At 43.8% G+C, this 13,215-nt stretch overlaps 1 protein-coding gene across 2 annotated transcripts in view; it reads left to right on the top strand.

Annotated features, from left to right (window-relative positions):
- The window catches only part of fsip1 (fibrous sheath interacting protein 1), a 50,457-nt gene that overhangs the window by 28,288 nt on the left and 8,954 nt on the right, over positions 1–13,215 (top strand). For both annotated transcript variants that reach the window (XM_052145477.1, XM_052145476.1), the window contains one exon: positions 7,245–7,385. In XM_052145477.1, coding sequence (XP_052001437.1) covers positions 7,245–7,385 — 141 coding nt within the window. The remainder of the gene's footprint in view (positions 1–7,244; positions 7,386–13,215) is intronic.

Below are 13,215 nucleotides of genomic sequence, written 5' to 3'. Positions count from 1 at the left end.
TCAAACTCTCACATGGAAACTTTTGAAGTAAAGGTGTCACGTTTATTTGGTTAGGCATGTGGTTTTAATCTGTTGAAACACACAAATCCAGATGAGCCACAGGTTTATTTTCTAATACTACAGGAATGTCTGAATTATGCAGCCTCCACATGTCAATGCTGTTGTGGTCATAAAGCAAAAGGTCAAATTTGAACACAGAGCATTATTTGAGGATATTTGACACATGCTGCAACTGGATCATCCCATAATTTTCTGTAATCTGTGAGCTATATTCACGGAAAGTTGCCTGTCAGTCAGTAAAGTTACATCTCTAGGGAAAGAATTACAGTCTAAATACATTTCCTGGCACTTATGTTGAAGGATATTCTAGTGGTTTCATGAAGAACCTGCATCTGCTCGGATATATTTGTTATAGTACACCTCTTCTAAACAAAGCATTAGTTCATGTCCACATTTAAGTAATTACTCTCTGCAAAGACCCTCAGTGCTGTAATGTGGCTAGTAATGATCTGCAAGAATGTCCTGAACATTTGTGTTTGTCCTAATCTGATCTATTAGTCCTCATCTGATTTGTGCTTTAGTCCTCATGTAATGTGTTAGTCCTGATGTGTTCACTTGGGGTCGAAGCTGTCATGTAGTCGGCTGGTGCGGGTCCTGATGTTGCGATACCGCCTGCCTGATGGTAGCAGTGAGAACAGCCCATGACTCGGGTGGCTGGAGTCTCTGATGATCCGCCGAGCTTTTTTCACACACCACCTGGTATATATGTCCTGGAGGGAGGGAAGCTCACCTCCGATGATGTTTCTGGCAGTTCGCACCACCCATTGCAGGGCTTTGCAGTTGTGGGCGGTGCTATTGCCGTACCAGGCGGTGATGCAGCCAGTCAGGATGCTCTCTACAGTGCTGGTGTAGAACCGTGTGAGGATGTGGTGATTCATTCCAAACTTCCTCAGCCGTCTCAGGAAGAGGAGCCACTGGTGAGCCTTCTTCACAACGGCCTCAGTGTGGACGGACCATGTGAGTTCCTCAGTAATGTGGACACCGAGGAACTTGAAACTGCTGACTCTCTCCACCGGTGCTCCATTAATGGTGATGGGGCTGTGTTCTCTGTCTTTCCTCCTGAAATCCATCACAAGCTCCTTGGTTTTACTGACGTTGAGGGAGAGGTTGTGCTCCTGACACCAGCGTGTCAGAGTATGCACCTCCTCTCTGTAGGCTCTTTCATCATTGTCAGTGATCAGACCTACCACCGTCGTGATCGGCCAGCAAACTTAATGATGGCATTGGAGCTATGTGTTGCCACACAGTCATGTGTGTACAGGGAATACAGGAGTGGGCTGAGAACACAGCCCTGTGGGGCTCCAGTGTTGAGGGTCAGTGATGAGGAGGTGTTGCTGCCCATTCTAACCACCTGACGTCTGCCTGACAGGAAGTCCAGGATCCAGCTGCACAGTGAGCTGTTTAAGCCCAGAGCCCGGAGTTTATCATCAAGCTTGGAGGGCACTATGGTGTTGAATGCTGAGCTGTAGTCTACAAACAGCATTCTCACATATGTGTTCCTTTTTTCCAGATGGGAGAGAGCAGTGTGTATTGTAGATGCAATGGCATCATCAGTGGAGCGGTTGTTGCGGTAGGCAAACTGCAATGGGTCCAGTGAGGTGGGCAGCACAGAGCAGATGTGATCTCTGATTAGCATCTCAAAGTATTTGCTGATGATGGGGGTCAGAGCAACAGGACAGCGGTCATTTAAACAAGTGATTGATTTGGATTGCTTCGGGACAGTCACAAGGAGAGGGAAAGATTGAAAAACTCTGTAATTGACTACCACCCCTGGAGTCATGATTTCAAATCTAGGACGTGCTGAGTGACTCCAGTCAAGTCTCCTTAGCAACCAATTGGCCCGGTTGTTAGGGAGGGTAGAGTCACATGGGGTAACCTCCTCGTGGTCGCTATAATGTGGTTCTTGCTCTCAGTGTGGCTCGTGGTGAGTTGTGCGTGGATGCCGCGCAGAATAACATGAGCCTCCTCATGTGCTGTCTCCACGGTAACACACTCAACAAGCCACATGATAAGATGCAACTGAGATTTGTCCTCCGACACCCGGATTGAGGTGAGTCACTGCGCCACCTCGAGGACCTAGAGCGCAAAGGGAATTGGGCATTCCAAATTTGGGAGAAAAGGAAAAAAAATAAAAGAATTGTAAACAGTGTGTTGTGATTAATAACAGTAAGTCGGCTCGGCACTCCATAAAATTGAAATTGGAATCCCTCAAGGAACTATTTTAGGTCCCATCCTATGCCCTGATATAGATCTTCAGATGTACGCTGATGACACAATCATCCGTGTCTCTTGCAAAACCTGTGTGTAACAGTATAAAGGACGGGTAAGGAGGAGATGGGAACTAGCAGAACAGTAAACATATGTTTTATGTTCATTTATATCATTAAAGTATAAGTACACATGCAACACGGCCATGTGTGTCTCTCTCGAACCGGCATCTCCGGCTGCCGCTTATCTCGCTCTCCCGCTGATCAGCCCTCCTCCTCATCACACTCCTCCACTGCCTGATTCAGGCCGGGGCGCCACCGGTCTGACTAACTTCCCCACCATCTCTGTCAACCGGTGGCTCACCCTGCCTCCTATGAACCTGGGTGGAGAGACGAGGGGAGGTGTGGGGAGAGTGAAAGAGTGAGCAGAGACACAGAGAGAGAAGAAATTGCTCACTGGCTCCCGGACGCACTGTCGCCCAGTCCTCAACCGCTCCTCTGCCCTCTGACGGGCGCTAGCTCGTGCCTCTCCCGACGGATGGCATCGAGTCCTCCGGCCCCTCGCGGATGGAACTGCTCCTCCCCTTCTCGGCAGACGACCATGGTTCTTCTGACTCTCGGTGGCTGGCAGTGACCCCTCCGTCCCCAGGCAGAAGGCCGCGGCTGCCCCCTGGCAGATGGCAGAGGCGAGGACTCTGCGACCGCGCATCCCTCCTCCCTCCCGGGTTTCGGCACCACTGTAACAGTATTAAGGACGGGCAAGGAGGAGGAGGGAACCGGCAGAACAGTAAACCGAAGCTTTAATGATATAAATGAACAACATAAGGACACTGACGCACATGCAACACAGCCACGTGCGTCTCTCTCGAACCGGCATCTCAACCCTAATCTCACTCCTGCTGATCAGCTGATTCAGCGCCGGCCACGATCCCGGCCAGGCCCTCGTCCTTGTCACACTGTGATGCTGTTGCAGAAAAGCTAACTAAAAACGTATGAATAGTATCAGCTTCGCTTGATGCCTCCTGTAACTTAACACTAAGTAAACAATGTCCATCTGCTTTTCTATTAAAAAGCCATATGAAACAGAATCCTTGAATTTTAGAATTAAAGATGAGCTCATTCAACATGTAATAGAGAAGTATTTAGGGATCATTTTAGACTCACATTTACATTTTAAAACCATGTTAAAAAGATCAAGGCTAATCTTAGCTGTTTTAAGATAAGACATCGCCTGACATTTGACTGTGCCTTGCTGTTTCTAAACTCAATGATATTCTCACATGTATCATATGGTTTGACTATCTGACCCCAGGCCAACCTGTTTAGTCCTCATCTGATCCGATGTGTTTATCTTGATCTAATCTCATCTGATATGCTAGTCCTCATCTGATCTGATCTGTTAGTCCTCATCTGATCTAATCTGTTAGTCCTCATCTGATCTGATCTGTTAGTCCTCATCTGATCTAATCTGTTAGTCCTCATCTGATCTGATCTGTTGTGTTTGTCCTGAGTGCTGCAGTGATGTAGGCCTAGCTGTTCAGAGAAACTCTGGCTCAGTTCCTGTTTCCACGTGGCATTGAGCAAAGGTCCAGTGTTCTTTTAGACTATATGTGACTCATGCAGTCACAGTTTTTCTAAGAGAGGTTTCCATCGGCACATTACACAGCCTAAGAAATACATCAGCCCACTTTGCACTGCAGTAGCATCTGATAATGGAGAGTAATAATATACACGCACACTACCAAAAGTAGTCAAATATCTGGACACTCTTGACTGAATTAAAGGTCTTTTTGATCAGAATGCACCTCAATCCCATTGGTCAAATAAATGATTTGATATCCTGTGTGTGGTCTTCACTGTATGTAGATACTCAGCACTGACGGTGCAATTATTCCCTCAAACGTGTTTATATATTTTGTTGAGTCTGGTTTGGGTGCATGAGTTCAGATTCACTGATTGAGACGTCACTCATGATATGGAAAAACACATATTTCACATGCTGAAGTCTCAACCAGTTTAAACAAGAGAAATATTACAGAAATATGTTTGTTCTTACTGACCTACATTTCACTGTTCAGTGTAAAAAGAGCCTGATGAAACCATTATTCTTCAACAGACATTTACACCGAGAGACCTCTCTCTTCAATATAAAGAAACTATATTTATGATCTAATGCCTTTTGACAAACTACTAATATTCAACTGATTAAATGTGCTTTGAGAATTGAATGGTAGGTTTCGCTAAGAGCAAAGGTCTTAAACAACGTCATATGCTAATGATGGGACAATATATTGAATTTCGATATATATCGTGAACCAAAACCATATCATGGCATAACTTGATATTTAGAATTGTGCAACTATATTTTCTGTGCATGTGATTTTAAATGAAATAACCCGTCAAACATCACAATCTTTACCACTACTGCACTTTATTCTAGTGTTTACAGTTCACACAAGGTCCTTAAAGTGCTTGAATTGATCTTTTAGAAATATAAGAACTGGATGCACTAAAGAAACCGAGAGATTCTCCTTGATGTTCGCTGAAGTGGAACACTGTCGCTCGTTGAACTCTTAAAGCGACAGTAACCTTTTTACAGTTCCTTATAGAAATGAATGTGAACTCAATGTTATTACTTGTAAATTATACACATTATTTCAAACAGTGATGGCTCATTTCATTATTATTATTATATATACCATTTCATGATATAATACTAATTAATATAATGTAGAATTTCTGTATTTTTACAAAGTTAAATTTTGATTATAATTATGATGAGATACTGATCGTTTAAATATAAATATACACTTTCACACTTATTATTTAAACCTTGAGCATTTATATTGTGTATTAAAGAACTTTATTTTGATGGGAAATTATAATGTGCATTTTGCTCAAATTTTCTTTTAAATATATATATATATATATATATATATATATATATATATATATATATATATATATATATATTTAATGTAAAGTGTTGTTATATCAAACCAATTCGTGAGAACCATATCGACCCATCCTTAGTAATACAGTGCATTCAGAAAGTATTCAGACCCTTTCACATTTTATGTTGCAGCTTTATGCTAAAATGCTTTAAATTATTATTTATTCTGCACTCCATACCCCATAATGGCAAAGCAAAAACAGACTTTTGATAACATTGCAAATGTATTGAAAAGAAAAAACTGAAATATCACATTGAGACAGGATTGTGTCGAGGATCTGGGGAAGAATACAAAAACATTTCGGCTGCATTGAAGGTTCCCAAGAGCACAGTGGCCTCCATAATCCTTAAATGAAGAAGATTGGAACAACCAGGACTCTTCCTAGAGCGGGCCGCCCGGCCAAACTGAGCAGTCAGGAGAGAAGAGCCTTGATAAGAGAGGTGACCAAGAACCTGATGGTCACTCTGGTTGAGCTCCAGATATCATGTGTGGAGACGGGAGAAACTTGCAGAAGGACGATCATCACTGCAACACTCCACCGATCTGGGCTTTATGGTAGAGTGGCCAGATGGACGCCTCTCCTCAGTGCAACACACATAATGAAGCTCCTAAAGGACTCTCAGACTGTGAGGAACAAGATTTTCTGGTCTGATGAAATGAAGATTGAATGGTTTGGCCTCAGTTCCAAGCGTCATGTCTGGAGGACACCAGGCACCCCTCATCACCTGTGCAGTACCATCCCAACGGTGAAGCATGGTGGTGGTGGCATCATGCTGTGGGGGTGTTTTTCAGTGGCAGGGATTTGGGACTTGTCAGGGATGAAGGAAAGATGAACTCAGCAAAATACAGAGATATCCTTAATGAAACCTGCTCCAGAGCGCTCAGAACCTCAGACTGGGCCGAAGGTTCACCTTCCAACAGGACAATCACCCTAAACACACCGCCAAGACATCACAAGAGTGGTTTCGGGACAACTCTGTGAATGTCCTTGAGTGTCCCAGCCAGAGTCCTGACTTGAACCTGATCGAACATCTCTGGAGAGACCTGATAATGACCGACGGTCCCCATCCAACTTGACAGAGCTGGAGAGGATCTGCAGAGAAGAATGGCAGAAAATACCCAAATCCAGGTGTGCAAAGCTTGTGTCATCATCCCCAAAAAGACTCGAAACCGTAATCGCTGCCAAAGGTGCTTCAACTGAGTACTGAGTTAAGGGTCTGAATACTTATGCCAATGTGATATTTCAGTTTATTCTTTTTAATAAATTAACCCTAACCATAAAGTTATCAAAAATCAGTTTTTTGCTTTGTCATTATGGGGTATGGAGTAGATTGATGTGAAAAATAATATATATATTTAAAGCATTTTAGCATAAGACTGCAAGATAGCAAAATGAAAATGAATATTTTGTGAATGCACTATATGTATAAAATAGTTGTTAAATGAACATAGCAATATATACTACATGACATGCTAAACTAAAACAACCCAGTTACATAAATGTATAAATCAACCTGATTTCATATTTCTGCCACCTTATTCCAGAATATGACATAAAGCACTTTTGCAGAAGTGTGTGCATGTGTATCTGCAGTACATTTATAGAGTTATCACCGATTATGAGCCAGAAGAACAGATTGTCACTTCATTCATCACTGCAGTGAGTAAAGATAACTAATGAGAGAATCACACTGCTGTAGAGAGCGCACATCTCTGCACGACTCCGGCACTTCCTGATGACCTATTTTTAGTGTTTGCATTGGACACACCGGGCAGCCGGCGCTCTTGTGCGATTGCTCGTAACTTTGATTTATATCCCTCCCCATGAGGAACTATTTTACTCCTAACTCCAGTTTTATGTGCTTCTGGATTCCAAAATGTCTCTGAACTGTTTGCCACATACGACTGCAAATGAAAAGATCCCGAAACTTGCACTGATGAGCCCGTCTGCGGCATACTGTGCATTAAACATCTCTTATATAATCATCTAACAGTAACATTAAAGCTCTTTGTTGTGTCGTAGGTGAGACCGCAGAGTTTAAATGAGAGTTTGGCAGAGAAATCAGGAGTCCTGTGGGACGTGAGAGAGAGACGAGACCAGGAGAGACGAATGCGAGAAATCCAGCAGCAGCTGCAGGAGCTGGACGAAACTCAGAGGAGCGCTGTGAGTTCAACACGCTACCGAACACGAATATGACACGGTCAGCACTGTAATAACACACGCGTATGAGTTCAGCTGATAACAGATCTAACCTTTGACAAAGAACACATGTTTCCAATAAGACTCATTTTACTGCGGTAAATCTGTTTGTGCATGATGGAATGAAAGGAGCGACTCCAGTCCAGTAAGAAACCACTGGAACAACACCGAACACCTTAACAACCGCATAGCAAAACCCTAGCAACCACCAATAACAGCCTAGCATCATGCTGGCGAGTTTAGTACAGACAACTCCCTTTCTTCTCACTTGTATCTGTTTTGTATCTCTGGACTAATAAAGAATGTGCAACAGAGAATGAATGACAGATTTGAGTCAACAAATATGTTGTTGTGATAAACACTGGATACAAAGTAGCAGATTGTTGGTAACTTCAAGGGTTTCGTCTGTTTGGAGAGTCTGCTGAAGAATGTAATGAGTTACGGCTGTTTCTCCACCAGTTCATTTTCAGTTATCACGGGAAACATTCAGAGGTTTTCCTAAAAGATCATGACCTTCAAACTGCAGTGCACACAAGTGTACATGACAGGAAGTGACATCATTGGCATCTGTGTTTGTGCATCACAACAGCCCTTATTACAGTAATGACCCCGTCCTCGTGTAACTAACTGTTGCGCTCCAGATCACGAGAGTTTTATAGATTCACACACGAGGAGTTTAAAGTGATTATAAGTTGATCTAATGAATTAAAAATAGAAATACTTCTTTTACATCGAGACTGTTGGAGAGAATAATGTGATTTATAGACACCAAACAAACGTGTCTCATAACATCATTTACTGTTAATATATCTGTCCATTTAGTGCCGGTATCGTTCAAATATTTTCGATATTGATACTGATGCGGTATCTTGTCTTCGAACGATACTTTTTCTGATTCTTTGGTCAAAAATATAAATCTCCACAGGAAACTGATGAACACCAGTATTAACGCTGATTGGACGCTAGGTGGTACTAAAGGGGTAATTTTCGGGTAATTAAACATGGTTAGGGTTAAACTTACACAATAAAGCAGGGGCGGGGAACGTCAGGCCTCAGGACCGTATAAGGCCCGCAAGACCACTTTACCCGGCCCATGAGGCCATTTGAAAAATAATTTGAAAAACAAAATACAAAATAAAAATAATGATTAAAATAAATTTTAAATGATAATGCCAAATATTGTATAATAGACCTTTCAGTGTTTTTTTCTTGGTGCATCAGCATGTAACCGGTAGCGTACACTAATTTTAACCCACAATCAGAAATTGCAAGCAATTGTATGGCCCGCGAATAATTTCGTAAACACTTGAATGGCCCTTAATGGGAAAAAGTTTCCCCACCCCTGCAATAAAACAAGACACCTTGATTTCAAACTTTGAACCTTATTTTTTATTTATTTTAACTAAAAGTTTAAAATGTGTTGTTCAACTTTTTGTTGTGAGAGAAGCTTCATCGGTTTATTCTGTGCCCGTCGGTTTATTCTGTGCCCGTCGGTTTATTCTGCGCCCGTCGGTTTATTCTGCGCCCGTCGGTTTATTCTGTGCCCGTCGGTTTATTCTGCTCGCCGGTTTATTCTGCTCGCCGGTTTATTCTGTGCCCGTCGTTTTATTCTGTGCCCGTCTGTTTATTCTGTGCCCGTCGGTTTATTCTGTGCCCGTCGGTTTATTCTGCACCCGTCGGTTTATTCTGCGCCCGTCGTTTTATTCTGTGCCCGTCTGTTTATTCTGTGCCCGTCGGTTTATTCTGCGCCCGTCGGTTTATTCTGTGCCCGTCGGTTTATTCTGCACCCGTCGGTTTATTCTGCGCCCGTCGTTTTATTCTGTGCCCGTCTGTTTATTCTGTGCCCGTCGGTTTATTCTGCGCCCGTCGGTTTATTCTGTGCCCGTCGTTTTATTCTGTGCCCGTCTGTTTATTCTGTGCCCGTCGGTTTATTCTGTGCCCGTCGGTTTATTCTGCACCCGTCGGTTTATTCTGCGCCCGTCGTTTTATTCTGTGCCCGTCTGTTTATTCTGTGCCCGTCGGTTTATTCTGCGCCCGTCGGTTTATTCTGTGCCTGTCGGTTTATTCTGCGCCCGTCGGTTTATTCTGCGCCCGTCGGTTTATTCTGCGCCCGTCGGTTTATTAACATGCAGCTGGAAAATTCCTGAAGACATAAAAACTATTGTAATAATAATTGTAATGATGATAATAATCACTGAACTCATGTTTGGTGTTATTGTATATAGTTTGTGTTATTGTACAGGCTGCAGAGTTGCGTTCACAATAAACCGTTCTGTGGAAATAAAGTGATCTGAGATGTCGGAGGTCATTTGAATGTGTCTTTACACGCGTGTGTTCCACGAGTCTGCACGCTTCTGTATCAGCACATATATATATATATATACGGCTTTCTGTCGTCTGCACTGAAGGATGTAATAAAGAGTGTTTCTTCAAGCAATGTTCACAATGTTCAGACGGTCTGTTGCTGCTGTTCCCGACACATTCACAATCATTCCCGCTGCGGCTCCTTTCATGTGTGCGCTTGTTCAATGTGTATTTATCAGTATTGCTCTGTAATGTACAACAGTGTTCGCAATATTACTGATGACATCATCCTCAGATCTCAACTCATTTTCTGATTTATCCTTGATGCCTGAAACACCCAATCACCGGCACTTTAGCATTTGAGCACATGCTACATGCTACATGCTTATCACTAACGTTCATGAGATTAACCCCTTAGGTACCAAACAAGACATTTTTCAATACTCGATTGTTTAGAGGCAATTCTGTCGGTGCCTAAAATGTATCAAACTCGATATCCAGAACTAATTATTAATATCATTTATACAGTTTACTCGATATATCTCAATTCAGTCTATCTGTCTCTCTTTCTTTTCTCTCTCTCTTTCTCTCTCTTTCTTTCTTTTCATTCTTTCTTTCTTCCAGTTTCTTTCTCTTTCTTTTTATTCTTTTCTCTCTCTCTCTCTCTCTCTCTCTCTCTCTCTCTCTCTCTCTCTCTCTCTCTCTGTGTGTGAGCTGTAAATCATCTTTAAGTTCTGGATGTATAAAACTATGCTATGTAAAAGTAACCACGGGTCTGCTGGTTTTAGTCCAGTTCTATCTGTGTTCCAGTAATAAAATGTGTTTTATTAGCAGCTTTCCACATTCGGTCAGTTACTTTAAATGCATACGTGTGCACTAACCCATAAATCTCTACTGCATTATTCTCATAAATAGAGTTAAACGCTGCCATAAGATCAGACATTGATGAGGTCACTCGCTCCAATCATATTCCAGCTTCACTGAAACATAAACAGTTCCTGTCATGTGATCCAGCGATGCCTCAGACTCCATGCGGTGCTGTCGGCCACAGACATCGAGAGGTCAGCTGTCTCTATAAGTGCTTTTAACAGAAGGGCGTTATTCTGCCTCAAACTGTTTAGTCTGAAACTCTGACGTTTATCACTAATGAAATGTTAAAAGCTTTGTGCAGTGTTGATGTGAATGAGTGATTTATGATCAGAACTGGTTTAATATTCCTCAGTATTGTGAGTAAACTTCACTATAATGATGCTGACGTGGTCATTACATTTATAATGCGTCACACTATTAATACAATATTACTGAAACACACATGAAAAACACAGACAGATAGCTCAAGCAGACGATGAAAAGATTGAAAGAAAGACAGAAGACGGACATTATGACATATTGTTGTGCTGTCCTGATGTTTTTATAGAGACTGTAGATGTAAAACAGATAAATGTCACACGTGTGTCTGACAGAATATTATTCTCTTTAGTGACACTTTGTTCCTCTCTTGCGCACATGAGACAGAAATAGCACAACGTTGACATCGATACTTCACATTGATGGACATTGTGGCATTGTATTAGACACATAATTCTCTTTCCTCGTCAGAAATGATCTTTGGAGGGTTCCTGAAGGCCTGTTGTTGTATTGCTCAGTGGATTGAGAGAGTTTTTGACCATCTTGTAAGCAGATCTCCACGTGTATCACAGTGAAGTAATGTTCATATTAAACAGATGAAATTGAGCATTAGTTTCACCTGATCTGCTTTCCTATGACTTCAGAAAACTGATATAGAAAGAGTCATATTTTATTGCACGCCCACACACACACACACTCTCTCTCTCTCTCACACACGCACTCACTCTCACACACGCTCACACTCTCACACACGCACACACTCTCACACACGCACACACTCTCACACACGCACTCACTCTCACACACGCACACACTCTCACACACGCTCACACGTACACACTCTCACACACGCACACACTCTCACACACGCACTCACACTCTCACACACGCACTCACTCTCACACACGCACTCACTCTCACACACGCACACACTCTCACACACGCACACACTCTCACACACGCACACACTCTCACACACGCACACACGCACACACTCTCACACACGCACACACTCTCACACACGCTCACACGTACACACTCTCACACACGCACACACTCTCACACACGCACACACTCTCACACACGCACACACGCACACACTCTCACACACGCACACACTCTCACACACGCACACACTCTCATACACGCACACACTCTCACACACGCTCACACGTACACACTCTCACACACGCACACACTCTCATACACGTACACACTCTCACACACGCACACACTCTCACACACGCACTCACTCTCACACACGCTCACACGTACACACTCTCACACACGCACACACTCTCACACACGCTCACACGCACACACTCTCACACACGCACACACTCTCACACACGCCACACGCATACTACTCTCACACGCACACACTCTCACACACGCATACACACACTCTCACACACGCACTACACTCTCACACACGCACACACTCTCACACACGCTCACACGCATACACTCTCACACACGCACACACTCTCACACACGCCACACGCATCACACTCTCACACGCACACTACACTCTCACACACGCATACACTCTCACACACGCACACTCTCACACACACACTCTCACACACTCACACACGCATCACACTCTCACACACGCATACACTCTCACACACGCACTACACTCTCACACACGCCACACGCATACACACTCTCACACACGCACACTACTCTCACACACGCACACACTCTCATACACGCACACACTCTCACACACGCTCACATCGCATACACTCTCACACACGCATCACACTCTCACACACGCCACACGCATACACTCTCACTACACGCACTACACTCTCACACACGCCACACGTATACACTCTCACACACGCACACACTCTCACACACGCTCACACGTACACACTCTCACACACGCACACACTCTCACACACGCACACACTCTCACACACGCTCACACGTACACACTCTCACACACGCACACACTCTCACACACGCCACACGCATACTCTCACACACGCACACACTCTCACACACGCACACACTCTCACACACGCTCACACGCACACACTCTCACACACGCACACACTCTCACACACGCTCACACGCACACACTCTCACACACGCACTCACTCTCACACACGCACACACTCTCACACACGCTCACACGCACACACTCTCACACACGCACACACTCTCACACACGCTCACACACGCACACACTCTCACACACGCACACACTCTCACACACGCTCACACGCACACACTCACACACGCACACACTCTCACACACGCTCACACGTACACACTCTCACACACGCACACACTCTCACACACGCACACACTCTCACACACGCTCACAAGCACACACTCTCACACACGC

This window comes from Xyrauchen texanus, chromosome 16, assembly GCF_025860055.1.
Source record: "Xyrauchen texanus isolate HMW12.3.18 chromosome 16, RBS_HiC_50CHRs, whole genome shotgun sequence".
In the NCBI taxonomy this organism is placed as follows: Eukaryota; Metazoa; Chordata; class Actinopteri; order Cypriniformes; family Catostomidae; genus Xyrauchen; species Xyrauchen texanus.
The sequence above is the reverse complement of the archived record's forward strand: the minus strand, read 5'-3'. Positions and strand labels throughout refer to the sequence as shown.